The sequence below is a fragment of the Lissotriton helveticus genome, chromosome 7 (genome assembly GCF_964261635.1).
Source record: "Lissotriton helveticus chromosome 7, aLisHel1.1, whole genome shotgun sequence".
Lineage (NCBI taxonomy): Eukaryota > Metazoa > Chordata > Amphibia > Caudata > Salamandridae > Lissotriton > Lissotriton helveticus.
Genome location: NC_136068.1, coordinates 1,169,937,506 through 1,169,958,662, shown reverse-complemented (window position 1 = coordinate 1,169,958,662; position 21,157 = coordinate 1,169,937,506). Strand labels below are relative to the sequence as shown.

The following is a 21,157-nucleotide window of genomic DNA, read 5'->3' as shown; positions in this document are numbered from 1 at the left end:
TGTTTTTTTCCGTTTTCCCCTGTCATCCTTGTCCATGTTGATTTTTCTCTCCCACCCCGTGTCCTTATTGCTGCTTTGCCCTCCCACCCCTGTGCCAATATTTCTGCTTTGCCTTTCCAACCCCTTTTCCATGTTGTTTCTTCCCCTCCCACCACCACGATATCAGTGTTGCTTCTTCCTCTCCAATTCCCACTCCTGTTATCTGTGTTGCTTCCTCCCCTCCCACCTCACCCCAGTTGTAGGTGTTGCTTCTTCCCCCTCCCATCTCCCTTGTCTATGTTACTTCTTCCCTTTACAGCTGCGTGTCAGTGTTGCTTCTTTTCCTCTCACCCCCACTAGCCATAAGAAACAAGCATTTACAATGCAACGGTTTCGCCTTTGCCAAAGTTAGAGCTATTGTAAATGACAATATTTTTATTTATGTGTTAGTTTTGAAAACAGATAAATAAATGGCATTGTCATTTACATTGCCAACAGCTTAATCTCTTGCAAATGTAAGACCTATTGTACCCTACTGGATTTCACTGAAGAAATTCAGAGTCTGGTCTGCAGGTGTCACGTGACAGATGCCCAATTGACAGCTGAGGGGGTTAAATCGTGCTGGGGTGGCACATTAAGGCAACGCTTGCTGAAAGCACTACACTACCCTACTGGAGTGTCAGTCTTTTTGGACATGGTCCACTCACTCATCTTGAAACAGGAAGCTCGCCACCAGTTCCACAAAAAATACCGTCATTAAATCTTTCCTTTTTAAGGGTTGGACATTTCAGTTGGCGTCTGCTCTCAGTCACGCTCGTCTTGTCGCCCATTGTCAATCACGCGCCTCTCTGTGCCTGGCTGTCAAGTGCCGGCGCCATCCTAGTGCGCATCTTCAGTCAGCCACGGTGTGCTAGCCAACCAAACTGCATTATGGGATGGCATGGTGGGTTAAAGAACCTGTTTTACAAACATGTGTCCGTGCTTGTGAGGAGGTAGTGCACCTGTTGAGGGAGAGAGAGTGTGTTTGCATATGTGCGTGCATGCATGTGTGTGTGTGAATAAGCACTTCCAAGATTTAGTGGGACTAGAGTTTTTATCTACAAATCATTGTTTTCAGCTGTGTTCTAATGGAATCAAAGCAACACTACACCCCCCATAATGCATAGTGTGATCACATAAAAGTACAGAACTGGAAAGAGTGTCCATAATGACCAGCAAGACGGTTTTCACCCTAAGAAGGATGTGCTTCAGTCTCCAGTGCCACGGGCGAGTGGAAACACACACTGTGCTGGTGGAGAAGTAGAAGAAGTACAAGTGTCCATAGAAGAGAAGTAGAGGGGATGCACTCTCCATTCCCTATGCACTCTCCACTCCCTATGCACTCTCCACTCTCCACTCTCCACTCCGTATGCACTATCCACTCCCTATGCACTATCCACTCCCTACGCACTCTCCACTCCCTACGCACTCTCCACTCTCCACTCCCTACGCACTCTCCACTCCCTACGCACTCTCCACTCTCCACTCCCTACGCACTCTCCACTCTCCACTCTGCACTCCCTATGCACTCTCCACTCTGCACTCCCTATGCACTCTCCACTCCCTATGCACTCTCCACTCCCTATGCACTCTCCACTCCCTATGCACTCTCCACTCTGCACTCCCTATGCACTCTCCACTCCCTATGCACTCTCCACTCCCTATGCACTCTCCACTCCCTATGCACACTCCACTCCCTATGCACTCTCCACTCTCCACTCCCTATCCACTCTCCACTCCCTATGCACTCTCCACTCTCCACTCCCTATCCACTCTGCACTCCCTATGCACTCTCCACTCTGCACTCCCTACGCATTCTCCACTCTGCACTGCCTATGCACTCTCCATCCCTATGCACTCTCCACTCTCCACTCCCTATGCACTCTCCACTCCCTATGCACTCTCCACTCTCCACTCCCTATGCACTCTCCACTCTGCACTCCCTATGCACTCTGCACTCCCTATGCACTCTGCACTCCCTATGCACTCTGCACTCCCTATGCACTCTCCACTCTGCACTCCCTATGCACTCTCCACTCTGCACTCCCTATGCACTCTCCACTCTGCACTCCCTATGCACTCTCCACTCTGCACTCCCTATGCACTCTCCACTCTGCACTCCCTATGCACTCTCCACTCCCTATGCACTCTCCACTCCCTATGCACTCTCCACTCCCTATGCACTCTCCACTCTCCACTCCCTATGCACTCTCCACTCTCCACTACCTATGCACTCTCCACTCCCTATGCACTCTCCACTCTCCACTCCCTATGCACTCTCCACTCTCCACTCCCTATGCACTCTCCACTCTCCACTCCCTATGCACTCTCCACTCCACTCCCTATGCACTCTCCACTCCCTATGCACTCTCCACTCCCTAAGCACTCTCCACTCCCTATGCACTCTCCACTCCCTATCCACTCTCCACTCCCTATGCACTCTCCACTCTGCACACCCTATGCACTCTCCACTCCCTATGCACTCTCCACTCCCTATGCACTCTCCACTCCCTATGCACTCTCCACTCCCTATGCACTCTCCACTCTCCACTCCCTATGCACTCTGCACTCTCCACTCCCTATGCACTCTGCACTCCCTATGCACTCTCCACTCTGCACTCCCTATGCACTCTCCACTCCCTATGCACTCTCCACTCTGCACTCCCTATGCACTCTCCACTCTGCACTCCCTATGCACTCTGCACTCCCTATGCACTCTCCACTCCCTATGCACTCTCCACTCCCTATGCACTCTCCACTCTCCACTCCCTATGCACTCTCCACTCCCTATGCACTCTCCACTCCCTATGCACTCTCCACTCTCCACTCCCCATGCACTCTCCACTCCCTATGCACTCTCCACTCCCTATGCACTCTCCACTCCCTATGCACTCTCCACTCCCTATGCACTCTCCACTCTCCACTCCCTATGCACTCTCCACTCTCCACTCCCTATGCACTCTCCACTCTCCACTCCCTATGCACTCTCCACTCTCCACTCCCTATGCACTCTCCACTCTCCACTCCCTATGCACTCTCCACTCCCTATGCACTCTCCACTCTGCACTCCCTATGCACTCTGCACTCCCTATGCACTCTCCACTCCCTATGCACTATCCACTCCCTATGCACTCTCTACTCTCCACTCCCTATGCACTCTCCACTCCCTATGCACTCTCCACTCCCTATGCACTCTCCACTCCCTATGCACTCTCCACTCCCTATGCACTCTCCACTCCCTATGCACTCTCCACTCCCTATGCACTCTCCACTCCCTATCCACTCTCCACTCCCTATCCACTCTCCACTCCCTATGCCCTCTCCACTCCCTATGCACTCTTCACTCCCTATGCACTCTCCACTCCCTATGCACTCTCCACTCCCTATGCACTCTCCACTCTCCACTCCCTATGCACTCTGCACTCTCCACTCCCTATGCACTCTGCACTCTCCACTCCCTATGCACTCTCCACTCCCTATGCACTCTCCACTCTGCACTCCCTATGCACTCTGCACTCCCTATGCACTCTGCACTCCCTATGCACTCTCCACTCCCTATGCACTCTCCACTCCCTATGCACTCTCCACTCCCTATGCACTCTCGCACTCTCCACTCCCTATGCACTCTCCACTCCCTATGCACTCTCCACTCCCTATGCACTCTCCACTCCCTATGCCCTCTCCACTCCCTATGCACTCTCCACTCCCTATGCACTCTGCACTCTCCACTCCCTATGCACTCTGCACTCTCCACTCCCTATGCACTCTGCACTCTCCACTCCCTATGCACTCTCCACTCTGCACTCCCTATGCACTCTCCACTCCCTATGCACTCTCCACTCTGCACTCCCTATGCACTCTCCACTCTGCACTCCCTATGCACTCTGCACTCCCTATGCACTCTCCACTCCCTATGCACTCTCCACTCCCTATGCACTCTCCACTCCCTATGCACTCTCCACTCCCTATGCACTCTCCACTCCCTATCCACTCCCTATCCACTCTCCACTCCCTATGCCCTCTCCACTCCCTATGCACTCTTCACTCCCTATGCACTCTCCACTCCCTATGCACTCTCCACTCCCTATGCACTCTCCACTCTCCACTCCCTATGCACTCTGCACTCTCCACTCCCTATGCACTCTGCACTCTCCACTCCCTATGCACTCTCCACTCTGCACTCCCTATGCACTCTCCACTCTGCACTCCCTATGCACTCTCCACTCCCTATGCACTCTCCACTCCCTATGCACTCTCCACTCTGCACTCCCTATGCACTCTGCACTCCCTATGCACTCTGCACTCCCTATGCACTCTCCACTCCCTATGCACTCTCCACTCCCTATGCACTCTCCACTCCCTATGCACTCTCCACTCCCTATGCACTCTCCACTCCCTATGCACTCTGCACTCTCCACTCCCTATGCACTCTGCACTCTCCACTCCCTATGCACTCTGCACTCTCCACTCCCTATGCACTCTCCACTCTGCACTCCCTATGCACTCTCCATTCCCTATGCACTCTCCACTCTGCACTCCCTATGCACTCTCCACTCTGCACTCCCTATGCACTCTGCACTCCCTATGCACTCTCCACTCCCTATGCACTCTCCACTCCCTATGCACTCTCCACTCCCTATGCACTCTCCACTCCCTATGCACTCTCCACTCCCTATGCACTCTCCACTCCCTATGCACTCTCCACTCCCTATCCACTCTCCACTCCCTATCCACTCTCCACTCCCTATGCCCTCTCCACTCCCTATGCACTCTTCACTCCCTATGCACTCTCCACTCCCTATGCACTCTCCACTCCCTATGCACTCTCCACTCTCCACTCCCTATGCACTCTGCACTCTCCACTCCCTATGCACTCTGCACTCTCCACTCCCTATGCACTCTCCACTCCCTATGCACTCTCCACTCTCCACTCCCTATGCACTCTCCACTCCCTATGCACTCTCCACTCCCTATGCACTCTGCACTCTCCACTCCCTATGCACTCTGCACTCTCCACTCCCTATGCACTCTGCACTCTCCACTCCCTATGCACTCTCCACTCTGCACTCCCTATGCACTCTCCACTCCCTATGCACTCTCCACTCTGCACTCCCTATGCACTCTCCACTCTGCACTCCCTATGCACTCTGCACTCCCTATGCACTCTCCACTCCCTATGCACTCTCCACTCCCTATGCACTCTCCACTCCCTATGCACTCTCCACTCCCTATGCACTCTCCACTCTGCACTCCCTATGCACTCTGCACTCCCTATGCACTCTCCACTCCCTATGCACTCTCCACTCCCTATGCACTCTCCACTCCCTATGCACTCTCCACTCCCTATGCACTCTCCACTCCCTATGCACTCTCCACTCTGCACTCCCTATGCACTCTCCACTCCCTATGCACTCTCCACTCCCTATGCACTCTCCACTCCCTATGCACTCTCCACTCCCTATGCACTCTCCACTCCCTATGCACTCTCCACTCTGCACTCCCTATGCACTCTGCACTCCCTATGCACTCTCCACTCCCTATGCACTCTCCACTCCCTATGCACTCTCCACTCCCTATGCACTCTCTACTCCCTATGCACTCTCTACTCCCTATGCACTCTCTACTCCCTATGCACTCTCCACTCCCTATGCACTCTCCACTCCCTATGCACTCTCCACTCCCTATGCACTCTCCACTCTCCACTCCCTATGCACTCTCCACTCCCTATGCACTCTCCACTCTCCACTCCCTATGCACTCTCCACTCCCTATGCACTCTCCACTCTCCACTCCCTATGCACTCTCCACTCCCTATGCACTCTCCACTCCCTATGCACTCTCCACTCCCTATGCACTCTCCACTCTCTCCACTCCCTATGCACTCTCCACTCCCTATGCACTCTGCACTCTCCACTCCCTATGCACTCTGCACTCTCCACTCCCTATGCACTCTGCACTCTCCACTCCCTATGCACTCTCCACTCTGCACTCCCTATGCACTCTCCACTCCCTATGCACTCTCCACTCTGCACTCCCTATGCACTCTGCACTCCCTATGCACTCTCCACTCCCTATGCACTCTCCACTCCCTATGCACTCTCCACTCCCTATGCACTCTCCACTCCCTATGCACTCTCCACTCCCTATGCACTCTCCACTCTACACTCCATATACACTCTCCACTCCCTATGCACTCTCCACTCCCTATGCACTCTCCACTCTCCACTCCCCACTCCCTATGCACTCTCCACTCCCTATGCACTCTCCACTCCCTATGCACTCTCCACTCCCTATGCACTCTCCACTCTCCACTCCCTATGCACTCTCCACTCTCCACTCCCTATGCACTCTCCACTCCCTATGCACTCTCCACTCCCTATGCACTCTCCACTCCCTATGCACTCTCCACTCCCTATGCACTCTCCACTCTCCACTCCACTCCCTATGCACTCTGCACTCCCTATGCACTCTTCACTCTCCACTCCCTATGCACTCTTCACTCCCTATGCACTCTTCACTCTCTATGCACTCTTCACTCTCTATGCACTCTTCACTCCCTATGCACTCTTCACTCCCTATGCACTCTGCACTCCCTATGCACTCCCTATGCACTCTGCACTCTCCACCCCCTATGCACTCTCCACTCTCCACTCCCTATGCACTCTCCACTCTGCACTCCCTATGCACTCTCCACTCTCTATGCACTCTCCACTCTGCACTCCCTATGCACTCTGCACTCCCCACTCTGCACTCCCTATGCACTCTGCACGCCCTATGCACTCTGCACTCTCCACTCCCTATGCACTTTGCACTCCCTATGCACTCTCCACTCCCTATGCACTCTGCACTCCCTATGCACTCTGCACTCCCTATGCACTCTCCACTCTCCACGCACTCTCCACTCTGCACTCTCCATGCACTCTGCACTCCCTATGCACTCTCTATGCACTCTCCACTCTGCACTCTCCATGCACTCTCTATGCACTCTCCACTCCCTATGCACTCTCTATGCACTCTCCACTCCCTATGCACTCTCCACTCCCTATGCACTCTCCACTCCCTACGCACTCTCCACTCCCTATGCACTCTCCACTCCCTATGCACTCTCCACTCCCTATGCACTCTCCACTCCCTATCCACCCTGCACTCCCTATCCACTCTGCACTCCCTACCCATTTGTTGTTAATCACCTTTGCAGCACGTACTTTATGGCCTCTGATGCTCTTCAGCGCTTTGCAGTGCGGTTAGGATATGAAGCGCTATATAAATTCAACTGTAATGCATTATGAAAAATGCCAAACCATGAAAAAACTCCCTGATGCAAATCTTATGAGCAGTTTTACAAGTGTCTCACGAGGGGCACGAGATGCTTAGCCCGTACGAGTCTATTTAGGCCGTTTGGGTACTGGACACCCGCAGTTTTAAGGACATTATTAAAACGGACTGTAAAGTCGAACTGAAAGAATGAAAAGTTATGCATGCTGCAACAAAGGGGATCAGCCGAGCAATTTCACATCAGACAAACCACTGCGGAGTCCTCACTACAAATAAAGGGGCAAAAACTACTTTTAGCGCCCATGCACTTGATGAACAGCCAGATCGTGGCCTGTGTCTTCATCATGTATTTTTAACCAACGTACACTGAATTCACGTGCTCCACCACTAAAAAACAAGCACTCACCTGGGCTTCCTCCCATGGAATGACCAAAACAAACACAGAAGGAAAAAAAACGGAACTCCGCCCACCGCCGCGATGACGACATCGCAGAGGCGGAGAGGGAAAAAATCGCGGGAACGCCCCCGAATCTGGTCCGGCCTTGACGGACAGATCCGGCTCCCAATGGCTAGCCTCCATTTATGGAGCTAGCTAATGGGAGGTGGGGGACGTTCCGATAGCCAATATGGTAAACAAAAGATTTCACCTGCGCGAACTGCTTGCGCAGATCGCCAGGTCGAAACCTAAAAAAGAGCTTTGATGAGCACAATACTTTTTTTGTTGCATTGACCTTTCCCTCCCATCCTCCCTCTCATTGTCAGTGTTGCTTTTTCCTTCCCACCTTCCCTTCCACTGTCCGTGTTGTCAACCTTCATGCTCCATAAGAAAAAAAAAAGTGCTATGACGCAACCAGTGCTGGCTGGAATACATAGCTTTTTAAAAATAATTTTACCCATTCTGTACAGCACCTGCTTTGCTCTATGACACGGCTAAAAGACATTGGCAAAGCCAGTGACGCTCTTGCATAGGCGAGATCTGTTGGCTTTGCCAAAGCTTGTTCTCTTCATTGACTACCCACTTTAAGGAGATGTAATCGTAGGTATGCTCTTGTGAGAGCGTGCTGGTAGGCTACCTGGGTGCTTAACATTTTTGCCATCCCCTGTGTCACCCTCCCATCCCCTTTCTGGTTTTTTTTCTCACCCTCTCCTCTGTTTGTGTGTGGAGGCCAACCCTCAACACAGTTGATGCTAGAACTTCTGGACTCGGCAGCAACCGAACCTAGGTAGTTTCTACCTTTGTTATTTTATAGTCAGCAAGAAGACGGGCTGGTCTATGCTGCTTGGCACCATTTAACTGCCTTAACGAATAGCCAACATCCCTTTCCGTATTTGGCAACTGCAATTCGCACGCGAATATGCATATTATTGCTGCTGTATGTATAGCTTGGCATGCCCAGAGATCTGCGAACTGTACTCGAGCCTGCCAGAGGCAAGTAATCAATTTAATTCTTACTTTGTGTGCAATGTTGTACCTCCTTGTGCTTGAAAAACAATAAAGAAAGCTATTAAAAAGAAAAATCCTTCCCATCATCCACTTCTACGCTGCAGATACTTCCTCTGATAAAAGAGGACAACAGAGGCGGCCAGCCTGACTAACCCATCACAAAGCTGCAAGAATTGTCCCCCTTCTACCTTTTCAGGGATAAAACCTGCTCTCATAGGATGTTTCGTCTACTTCCACAAATATCCAAATGTTCAGATATTTTGTTAAAATTGTAATCCATGCATATATTGAATGGATTGGTCAGGGTGCCAAAAAATGTACAAAACATATGAAATAGTAGTACACATGATTAACTGAAGATAAGTGATATTGTTTTGAATTGATTCCTAAATGGTAATACACTATTGTTGACTAGCCTGCTGCTCTGCTAAATCACTGTTTTCCCAGACTCCCAGGTGTTTCCATCTGCCTCTGTATTTGTTCCCCATGTGCTGTGAGCTTTACTACAGTCCTTTTCACATTGTGTCCGCTTACTGTACAACTGTACCGCGTGTCTTTAATTACCACGTTGATGAATGGAATGAAAGACCAATCAGTCTCCCATTCATCCACCGCAGCTGCTTAAATATGACATGTCATTCCCATGACAGGTTCATGCCATTCAGAGCGAACTTGAGCAAGAAAAGGGAAGTGCACAGAAGAAAGCCCACAAGCTGGAGGAGGCGCTGAAGTAAGTGAAAGCTTGGGAAACACAATGTGATTATTTTTCGGCGTTTGATAACACTGACATCTTTAGAATTGTGTCCAGAGGCGGTGCTTTGTTCACATTCCCACCGTACAATGCCCTTAACCCGAGTTCATTTGCTCATGACGCATTTAAAAATATGTTTGGAGATAGATAGGATTGCATGAAAACTAATATCCATAAATGTCATTTTGTACGTGGTCATTGAAGGTCGAATTGAAACCTGTTTTTTCAGCATTTGCTTTAGGGGGTGGAAGTTAGTAAAGAATGTCCATCCTCATTTAACAGAAATTAGCCTTCAGTGACGAGGTGTTTGCAGTCTTGGCTTTTTTCTCATATTCTGCGTCGCTCTGGATATAACTACCACACAAAGTACCGTAAAGAAACACATTTTCAATGTTGAATTTGTAACATTAGTCCCCAGGGCCTTCAACGACATTCAAGCAAATTGTAGCTGTGTTCAGAGTTTGTTTTGATGCAACTCAATAAGGAGTTCCCCACAATCGGTGTCTTCTCTTCCCGATCTCTTTTAGTATCTTTCACTACAAATGAAAATGACCTGTGCAAAAATAAGGCATCCCCCCATAATGTCTCGAGCTGCAGGAAGAGTAGAAAGCATGAGGGAATCTTTTATTTCTAAATTGCATCTCTTCAGACCTCTTTATATTGGTTTCCCGAACAGCTGCAATGTCAATTCCGTTATCTAGAACATAATTCCAGACTCCCGACCTCTTTTTTGGGAAGTTTTCTTCTGTTGCATTAAAAGTGAGGACCTTAAGGATAAGGGGACCTGGCGAATGATTGCCAAGAATTCCTGTTGAATCGAGACTTGTTTGGTAGGAATGTCACACAGCATACTCTCCAGGCCAATGCACTTTAAAAACCAAGCATTTACAATGCAACGGTCTCGCCTTTGCAAAAGTTCGAGCTATTGGCATTGTAAATGAGAACATTTTTATGTATGTGTTGGTTTTGAAAACAGATAAATAAATGGCATTGTGATTTACAATGTCAATAGCTTAATCTTTCGCAAATGAGTGAGCGAGAGAGAAGGGGGGAAATGAAGGAAAGGGAACTGGGGGAGGAGGGGACAAATTAAAGAGAACATGGTGTAGCACATCAACAACTCTGCCAAAGGAGCGCTTTGCACGCCAGACACCTCAAGAAAGTAAAGTAGTTTATCCCCCCAGATGATATTAAGACGGTTGTGCAATCACTTGTCATCTCAAAACTTGACTAAGGCAATTCTCTTCTTAATGTAACATCTAAATGTCACCAGGAACGCATTAAAGCTGCTCTTAGAGCAGCTGCCAGACACCTCACAGGTACAAACAAAATTGACCACATGTCTCTTGCCCTCAGTAGTCTCAAATGGCTTCCCATTGAAGGCAGATACTTTTTCAAGACAGCCTGCGTCGCCCACAAAGTGCTTCACACAATCTCCCCCCCCCCCGCACCATCCCCACCTCCCCCCATTTGTTAGAAAGCAGAATCTGAACAGCTGGAAGAGCCCGAACACTGAGAAGCCAGATACTCTTCTCCTTCCTCTAAACTTCAAGAAAAGGTCTCAATCTCGTTCCTTCTCAGGTAATGCTCCGAAGAGCTGGAACTCGCTACCTAAAGATCTCCGCTGTAACATCTCTTTCGAAGGTTAACTCCAATATCTACTACTCATCAGCTACTTCAACAGGCACACAAACTGTTCCTAATTATCCTTGTTGATTAACACCTTTTAGACAGTTTCAATACTGCTCAATTGCCTCAATGTGACTTTCATATACACCTTTTTTCCCTAATGCCTTTCTCTTCCATATATACTGTGTTTTTCATTTGACTCTATAACCATTGAGTGCTATAATGTTTGTGACTTTTACATTAAGAATTCCTTTTGTACTTCTAATAAACGTATTTATGTATTCACATAACCTGAAAAGCGCAGACACCCTCGGATCTAGCAAGTGCTATTCAAGACTCAAATAAAATCCAATGGTCTTATGTAGAATGAACTTGTCAGAATACAAGGGGGTTAACACATTTTGGACTGGTACTTTTGGATCAAATGGAAGGCGATCGCTTTTGTTGAAATTAGATGAATCCGATTCAAAAGGAAATTAATTAAGGACACCGCTGTATTTTTTACACAGTGACTCTCTACTCTATGTGGTTTGAGAGCTACCTCCTTTGTGGGAATAAGCTTTGCGTTGAGCCACGCTGCCTATCTAATGCTCGGTCAAGGACAGACTGGTCCTTATCACAGCATCTAGGCTAGTCAATGTTTCTTTAAAAAGGGGTGGGAGGCAAAACAAAGTGCACAACCTATGATATACTGGTCTTTTGCAGCCTGGCCCTTCTTTGGTAGGGAGCGCTGTATTGTAGCCCTTCAGCTTCTCGCATCAATACCAGTACCACCATTCATTTAGTCCTACTTCAAAGACTACGAAAGTCACTGGTTCGGGTTTTAAAAATCTGGTACCCCAAGAGGCAGCACATGCGCGACCTGCTGTAAAAAGAGTGAAATTTGGCCATTTAGAACAGTGGGTGAAAAAGAAAATAGCACTGCAGTTCTCCAGTCTGTCACGGCTTTTAATAGAACGCCATTGCACGCTGAAACTTGGAGTTTATGTTTTTAAATTGAATGCCTAACAAGCCTTACATGGCTTTAGTTAAAAAAAAATAAAAAATTATAAAAAGCAGGGCTTGTTGAAATTGTCCTCAAATGAAGAGTTGTGCCATTTAAAGGGTATGCATTCAGTCGCTTATCATCCAACCCCCACCTTGACCGTACAAGGGTTCTCAGTCTCCACTTATTTATTCTGGTCTCTGCCAAAACGCTCCAAGAAAGACAGTGCACAAATACTCTGCGTTAAGTATCCAGACATATGATCGCACATCTGGTTCATAAGGTCGGATGAGAGACGATACCGCGCAGGTCAAAGTAGGCTGGGGTGAGGAGGCCACTCTTCAGCGTGAAGCTCCCAAACTTAACCGCCTCGATCTCGAAGAGTAGCAGAGCCAGCGCCTCCATGCCTGCTTTTAATGGATGAGAAGATGCGAAGAGGAAAGAGCGAAACACGCAGCGTTTCAACTAGCCAATCCCGTGACCTCTACTAATAGGCGCAGCGTGATGGCATCACCGCCATGGGAGAGTTAAGACATTGACGAGAAATAGGAGTAATAAAAGCGTATATCCTTATCGTGTATATGTTCTTGAAATGGCATGCATACATGACTAACAGATTTCATTTGAAACAGCCGCTTACGTATTTGCTTTGAAACTGCTTGTGAAAACGAAAGGCAGGAAATCAAGAACTATCGAAACAGCCAAGTTAATGCCAGACAAAGCAATACATATATAAATCCATATAGAGATGGAAATGGAGGCTCGGGCGTAGATCATAAAATGTGTTATCTATGCTGCCTGACCTAAAATGACTTTCTCCCAAGACGATACAAGTAAAACCAGTTTTGCACGCCACTCTCGTTTTTTGCCTTCACTTGTTCCAAAGGCGCCTTTCTGATTGGTTCGACTAGGCATGCATTTAGCTCTCATTGGCTCTTCTCATTGGCTCTTCTCCAATGGCTGGCCGCCAGCCAATGGAGAAGAGGGGCGGGGTTTATCCTCCCAAGAGGATACAAGTAAAACCAGTTTTGCACGCCAATCTCGTTTGTTGCCTTCACTTGTTCCATTTTGGAGGCGCCTTTCTGATTGGTTCGACTAGGCATGTAGTTAGCTCTCATTGGCTATTGCAGGCCTGAGCAAGGACAGCTCTGCTGGCCGAAAGATTGACATCGCTATATAAAACTGAAAACAAGCGCTCGCCGTGCCTTTTCTATCTAAGCCCCGTCCTTTTCAGCATGAGGGTGCGTGTTTTTGAATGAGCACGTCACTAGGTAGAAAGAAACAAAAAAAACACCCCCCCCAATCCGAAAAGGACGGGGCTTAGATGGAAATAATGTCGTCACTGAGACCTCTTCTCCAATGGCTGGTCGCCGTTTAGGAGGCCAGCCAATGGAGAAGAGGGGTGGGGTTTACCCTCGCTACTCTGAGACATGAAGTCTCGAAGCGAGACTGCGCATGCGCGCAGCCTACGCTAGTCTCGACCTAAAAAGGGCAATATTATTGTGAATCCTAGTAGAACAAGCATTTGCAATGCAATAGGTCTCGCATTAGGAAAGTTTGAGCTATTGTAATTGACCCAATTTTTTATTTACGTTTTGTTTTTGAAAATAGCGAAATTAATAGCTTTGTCATTTACAATGCCAATAGTTATAACCTTCGCAAATGTGACACCTATAGCATTTGTAATGCAATATGTGTTGTATTTACGTGACTTACATGTAATGATATTACAAATAACAATGCCTTTTATTTATTTTTTCAATAATTAATACTTAAATAAAAGTTATTGTAATTTATAATGGCAATAGCTTCAAGTTTTGTAAATAACTTTTGTGAAGATTAAGTTCAGTGTATTTTATTGTGACGAAAATTCAAGAACAGAAGTGAAATATTAACATCTTTTTGTTACATTTGTAATAAAGCTTGAAACATTGAGAGAACATATTTGAACCAGGTGTTGTTGAATGGTTGCACAGATTGATGCTGTGGTGGCGCTGAGTGATGTTGTGATGGCGAACGAGTGATGCTGTGGCGTTCAGTGATACTGTGGTAGCACATAGTGATGTTGTGGTGCCCCTGAGTGATGCTGTGGTGGTGCGGAGTGATGCTGTATGCTGTGCTATGTTTTGTTTTGCTATCCTATCCTATGTTTTGTTATGCTATGCTGTGTTTTGTTATGCTATGTTTTGTTATGCTATGCTATGTTTTGCTATGCTATGCTTTGTTATGCTATGCTATGTTTTGTTGTGTTTTATTATGCTATGTTTTGTTATGCTATGCTATGTTTTGTTGTGTTTGGTATGCTATGTTTTCTATGATATTATATGTTTTGTTTTGCTATGCTATGTTTTGTTGTGTTTTGTTAAGCTGTGCTATGTTTTGTTATGCTATGTTTTGCTATGCTATGCTTTGTTATGCTTTCCTATGCTGTGTTTTGCTGTGCTATGCTTTGTTTTGCTATGCTGTTTTGCTATGCTATGTTTTGCTATGCTATGTTTTGTTATGCTATGTTTTGTTATGCTATGTTTTGTTATCCTTTGCTATGCTTTGTTATGCTATGTTTTGTTATGCTAAGCTTTGTTTTGTTATGCTATGCTATGTTTTGTTATGCTATGCTATGTTATGCTATGCTATGTTTTGTTGTGTTTTGTTATGCTATGCTATGTTTTGCTATACTTTGCAATGCTATGTTTTGTTATGTATGCTATGTTTTGTTGTGTTTTGTTATGCTATGTTTTGTTTTGCTATGTTTTGTTATGCTATGCTTTGTTTTATGTAATGTTATGCTATGTTTTGTTATGTTATGCTATGTTCTGCTATGTTTTGTTGTGTTTTGTTATGCTATCCTATGTTTTATTCTACTATGCTATGTTTTGTTTTGCTATGCTTTGTTATGTTATGCTTTGTTTTGTTATGCTATGTTTTGTTAAGCTATGCTATGTTTTGTTGTGTTTTGTTATGCTATGCTTTGTGTTTTTTCTATGCTATGTTATGTTTTGTTTTGCTATCCTATTCTATGCTTTGTTTTGTTATGCTATGTTTTGTTATGCTATGCTGGTGAGGATGTGTGTGTGAGGGTGATTGAGGGTGAGGGGGTGTGAGGGAGGATGAGGGTGGGTGAGGGTGTGTGAGCTTGAGGGAGGGTGAGAGGGTGTGAGGGTGAGGGGGTGTGAGGATGACAATGTGTGAGTGAGGGTGAGGGGCTGTGAGGGTGAGAGGGTGAGGGTGTGTGAGGGTGAGGGTGTGTGAGGGTGTGTGAGGGTGAGTGAGGGTGTGTGAGGGTGAGTGAGGGTGTGTGAGGGTGAGGGGGTGTGAGGGGGTGTGAGGGTTAGGGGGTGTGAGGGTTAGGGGGTGTGAGGGTAAGGGGGTGTGAGGGTAAGGGGGTGTGAGGGTAAGGGGGTGTGAGGGTGAGTGGGTGTGAGGTGAGGGGGAGTGAGAGTGAGGGTGTGTGTGAGGGTGAGGGGTGCGAGGGTGTGGGGATGTGAGGGTGTGAGGGGGAGAGGGTGAGGGTGTGGGGTTGTGAGGGTGAGGGGTGAGGGTGTGAGGGTGAGGGGGTGTGAGGGTGAGGGAGGGTGAGGGGGGTGTGAGGTTGAGAGGGTGTGAGAGTGTGAGGTTGAGAGGGTGTGAGGGTGAGAGGGTGTGTGAGGGTGAGAGGGGGTGAGAGGGTGGGTGCGGGTGTGTGAGGGTAATGGTTTGTGAGGGTGAGGGTGGGTGAGGATGAGGGTGTGTGAGGGTGATGGGGTGTGAGAGTGAGGGTGTGTGAGGGTAAGGTATGTGAGGGTGAGAGGGTGAGGGGGTGTGGGGGTGTGACGGGGTGAGGGTGAGTGAGGGTGATGATGTGTGAGGGTGAGTGAGGGAGTGTGAGGATGGGTGAGGGGGTGTGAGGGTGGGTGAGGGTGAGAGGGTATGTGAGGGTGAGGGGGTGTCAGGGTGAGGGGGTGTGAGGGTGAGGGGGTGTGAGGGGAGTGAGGGTGAGGGGGGTGAGGGTGAGTGAGGGTGTGTGAGGCTGAGAGGGTGTGTGGGTGAGGAGGACATCATAAGACAGAGAGAAGAGACTGCGTGGTGACTGCAAAGGTCAGTTTCAGAATCAGGAGGGGCAGAGTCAACACAGTCTGCGAGGGATCAACGTGCCTAGAGGCAAAGCATAGCGGATGTAGCATTGCAGCTAGCAAGTCGAGTGTTTTCAAGCTGAGTGTCCCTAGAAAGATGGCAACACAGCAACAGCATTTGAGGAGCAAGGCTACTGTAAACAAGCAAGGTAAACTTTCACTTTCGTCCAGAAAAAAAACCCAAGAAAGGTGCAGAGAACGCAGAACAAAACACGGCTTCCCCGCGAAATGGATGCAAAAAAAACAAGCTCTCGGAATTGCTTTGGCGGGGGAGCGCATTCCTTTGAAGTCTGATGCCAAGGCTCAGACAAATGGTGGTGTGCGATGTGCACGAGGGGGGCGGGGAGCGGCAGCCTTTGAAGTCTGATGCTGAGGCACAGGCAGATGTTGGTGTGTGATGTAGCTGGCTCTGTGCACGCGCATAGCCCACATGAAGTGTACGCGATCCGCAGGCTAGGTAGACTTTTCTTTTCCGCTTACTATAATCTCGCCTATTTATCCCTGCGGGATATAATAGGCGAGACCTAAAAACATTGGTCTCTAGCCGTAAAATCCTAACCCTGGTAGGTTTGAACATTGTAAATATACAAAAAAACTAGGTAAAAAAGATAAACAAATTGAAACAGTGGTCTGGGTTCCCCCCAAAGGACACCCCACTGGCCTTCTGTAGGCCACATATAACACCCCTTGGGTGTGACCCTTCCCTCCTGTGACGGGTAATCATCATCATCATCAATATACTTTATTCGGTTTTAGAAATAAAATCATAAAAGTCATGCACAGTGTAATACAATACATACATGATAACATCAACACGAATCACAGTTTAAACTTGCTTTAAAACACCACAAAGATTCCATGATGTGACAGTTACCTTGGGGGACCCCACAAATCACCCTTTCTCTGCATATAAATAGGGTTCAGCAGAAGGGACATTGCAGCATTCAGCAGAGAATTACGTCAATAGGTTCAGGTGAATTGGGATCAATGTCTATCATGGATGGGGCTGGTTTTTAGTATGGAGGCATCTGACCCTCCTGAAAGAGAGTTCCATCATATATAATTCAGAGGCCCAACCCCTCAGCAAGGGGAGCTGTATCACAGTGTGCCTTCAGTCTCTTTTGAGTTGTCGTGGCCCTTTTGTGAGCTGCAGCCTGGAACTTCGCCTACCATCCTTTTTTAGAGCTGGGGGTTACATCTGTCCACTGCCCCTCCGGCACCGTCAGATGCACCGTCAGATCCCTGAGAGATCTCCAATTGTAGGCCCCAAATCTGTGCTGCTTCTTTAAGCCTGACCATTAGGAAGTATTTATTAAAGTATTAAAAACCAGTTTACAATGGATATCACCAGCGGTAGCAGATTTTTTTCTCATCTGAGTTTCTCTGTGACAGTCCTAAATTGCTGCCTTTAGGCCACAGACGCCGATGACTCGTCCTGAACAAGTATGTGCAATGCAATAGATCTCGCATTACTGCAAGTTTGAGTTATTGGCGTTGATAATAATAATGCAACACCAATAGCTCAAACTGTCAGTAATGCAATTACATTGCAAATGTTTTGTTTTTCAATTTATTTTATAAACAGTAAGCGCAAGTGCCACAATTGCTTAACAAATAAATAAATAGAAAAAAAACATTTGCAATGCAATAGCTTTCGAATTACTGAAAGTTTGAGCTATTGGTGTTGCATTATTATTAGCAATGCCAATAGCTCAAACTTTTAGTAATGTGAGACCTAGTGCATTGCAAATGCTTGTTCAAATGTTCTGCGAGACTCTCCCCACTCAAGATCTGCAGCTGTCGCCGCAGGCATGGAAGCATGCACAACGGGAGGCGGTAAACCTCGTCCCTACTCAAGAAGGATCCTGCAGCTGCCTCGCTGCACAGTAGTGTCCACATCTGCAGTCAGACACTAATCACTGGTGCACCCACCCTACAGGGAGGAGATCCACCATGAGCTACTTAATCCTACCCCATACAAAATGTGCTGTTCAATTTAGGGCACACAAGCATGTTAATCCGGAAGAAGCAGGTTGGCGAGGGAAAGAAAGAGACATTAGGAGCCCCGGTGAGAAGTAACGCAGGAGGATACGGGGAGGCATGAATCTGAAACGGGCAAGAAAACAAGAGTCAAACTGCATTAAACTACAGCCCTCTTTCCCATCCTACAGTCACCAAATTCTCATGTTTTCTTTACGTGTTTAATGTTTTAAGTGTTCAAGTTTCAGGGACGTCAGATCAGCCTGTCTGTAAAGAGTGAGCATCTGCTCTCTGAGGTTGTGATTACTTGTTCCAGATGTTGGATCTTACTTTCTTACTCTACAACTCTGGAGCCCATTGAGTCAAACTTCAGAGTGTAGTGTAGAGATTATTTGAATTAGGTGAAACTGCAGATCAGTGAGCTCCCCTGTAAGGTCTTAGTTGATCTCTTTTCTTGGTTGCGCTCTGAAAGTCTGTAGGGTATCCACCAGTTCTGATTTTGTGAGCTCCATGCTGCCGCAAGAGGGCTCACTTACAGTCTCTCCTGTGAGCTTCAAAATGAGTCTGAACAGATTTTTGCAACAATTTCTTTGTCAGCATTCACTTAAGAATATCCTAGAAGGCACATGGACCACGTTTGCAAGCAGTCAGTTCCGCCTTATTGCCACATTGAGGACTAAATCCCTCTCAGGTTCGCCATTTCTCAAGGGACAATCAATAAGTCATGGATTGCCATGCCAGTGGTGTTCCCCTCAAACGTTCTACATCTGTGTCATGTAGATTGCCCTTTAGAGTAATTTTGAAGACAATTTGGTCAAGCAGTTTTGATGATAAAGCGAGCCGCCTTATATTTAGGACCGTAGATCTGGTGGTAACATTGACATCTGTGTCACCCTATTTCTAATTTTCCAAACAGTATCTCAGCCGGTGTAGTAGCATGGCATCCAAGGTTCGTCTTCAAAATTACTCTTCATCACAGATAAAATCGTGAATAAATCTGTGCAAATTTAACCAGGATAGGAGATTGCATACACCTTTTTGCCCCGAAGAAGTCAGTGAGGACGAAACACATTGGCTATGGTATTACTCTTTGTGAAGAAAGAAGTCACCAATAAAGAAATTGAGAATAATCCTGCTAAATTCCTTTTTGTCTGAACATGTGATTAATGCACATTAAATGAATGCTTAAGCTCAAATAAGGTTTTCCTTTTGAAATTGTTGTGCATTACACACATGAACCTAAAGTAAGTGTGCAGGACTATTGTGCTGTTTTGATATCGAGAGATATTGTTTATCTCAGGAGGCTTAGGGGTACTGAGTCTCTGGTCCCGAGCACATAGTAAGTTGTTGGATAAATTTCCCCACAAAAAGATGAGTGCAATCTGTTTTGCCTCAATCCCCTAAAAATTTGCATTGTCGTCCCATCTACAGGGTTGCTTCAGGAGTCAGTGTCCATTCACTTGGAGGTTGGGCTCATTTTGCATCTAATGCTTTGCTGTAATTCTTTCTAATAAGCATTCTCCATATATCATTTGGTATGAAAAGTCCTCCAATGTAGGGTGTTTCATGGAGAGGATGTCTTGATTGTGCTACAAATCTTCCTTCATAGGGTGCATGCGGGGTGTTCTGTTAATTGGCCAACCCTTCCTGCCGGAAGTCCTCTGATCTCCGGACTCCGCTTCTACAGTCTGACGAGCTTCATTCTAACTTCTTTTTGTTTAACCTTATCAGTTAGCTAGTATTGGCCTATCCTTCAAAGGTAAAGAATCTGCAGACGGCAACACAGTGCCCATCAGAAACAACCTTTCCAAATGTACATAACTTTTGCATTTGAAATAAAGTCTGGCCACCATCTTTAGTGAAAACCTGACAGAATGCATTAACCATTTTCAGGGTGTTTTGTGTTGTTGGCCCAAGTGAAAGATATCTTTGATTGGTTTTATGGTTTTGAACACAAAATGAAATTTTAGTGTCTAGTAAACACCTTTTGCTGAAGTTGAACATCACACTTTGGCTAGGCAACCAGTGCTCTCCATAGTGTTCATGTTACCAGAATGGTAGTAGGTTAAGGGTGATTCATTCGACTGTCTCCTTTCTGCTCTAGTAAGGGGGCACATGTTTACACCCTGTGGTGACACCTACGTGGCTACATATTTCAAGCCAGGGGTCTAGGAAATAAGACAAGCCCAGAGAAGAGTAAAAGGCCAGGGGATGAAAGTAGTGGAAAGGGGCGAAATAAGGCTTCTCTGACCGACTCCCTTTGTACGGAGAACAGGGAAAATGGGGTAGCACTATGGCGGCCAAAACACAGAGATTCAGCAAAATCACACAAAAGTTAATACTCTCTCAAAATTAGCATGTGCTCTAGTACTTCCAGCGCGTCTCTTAAACCTCCTGACAAGCAACAAAACGACTTCCAACACAGGTGTGGTTTGAAGTTGGTTCAAACACAAGGTGTAATTCCAATCCCTTGCACAGGGTTCGAAATGTAGCCCTTAAATGTTAATGTGGGCCTTTGTGTTTCAATAAACTTGCTGTAGTTCATTTTCTCCATCTACACTGTGTTGTATTTCATTTATTGTCACACGCATCTAACCATGTTTTGCAGGTATGAACAAGAACAGTGGCGTAGGAAGGGGGCTGCGGTGGGTGCAGGCAGCCCCGGGTGTCATCACTGAGGGGGGGGTGACAAAATGGCTACAATATATGTTTGAGACACATATTTTTGCCATTTTGTCAAGCCGGGGGTGACAAGAAATTTTCCACACTGGGTACCACCTGACCTTGCTACGCCACTGAACAAGAGATGGTGAGTTTACTAGGCTAGGGGTAGCAAGACTAAGGAAACTACCAATCAGGTTTTAGTTTAACTCATGACAAAGGCTGAGATGGGTAAAGTCCTTTCAGATTCGGTTGATAATAAGACAGAATGTCTGTTACGGCCCAGCTATTTGTGGTTAACATGTC

The 21,157-nt window shown here is 47.0% G+C and overlaps 1 protein-coding gene across 3 annotated transcripts in view; it reads left to right on the top strand.

Annotated features, from left to right (window-relative positions):
* CEP112 (centrosomal protein 112) overlaps positions 1 to 21,157 on the top strand; it is a 2,313,552-nt gene that overhangs the window by 919,921 nt on the left and 1,372,474 nt on the right. For all 3 annotated transcript variants that reach the window (XM_078654309.1, XM_078654310.1, XM_078654308.1), the window contains one exon: positions 9,387 to 9,466. In XM_078654309.1, the coding sequence (XP_078510435.1) occupies positions 9,387 to 9,466 (80 nt within the window). The remainder of the gene's footprint in view (positions 1 to 9,386; positions 9,467 to 21,157) is intronic.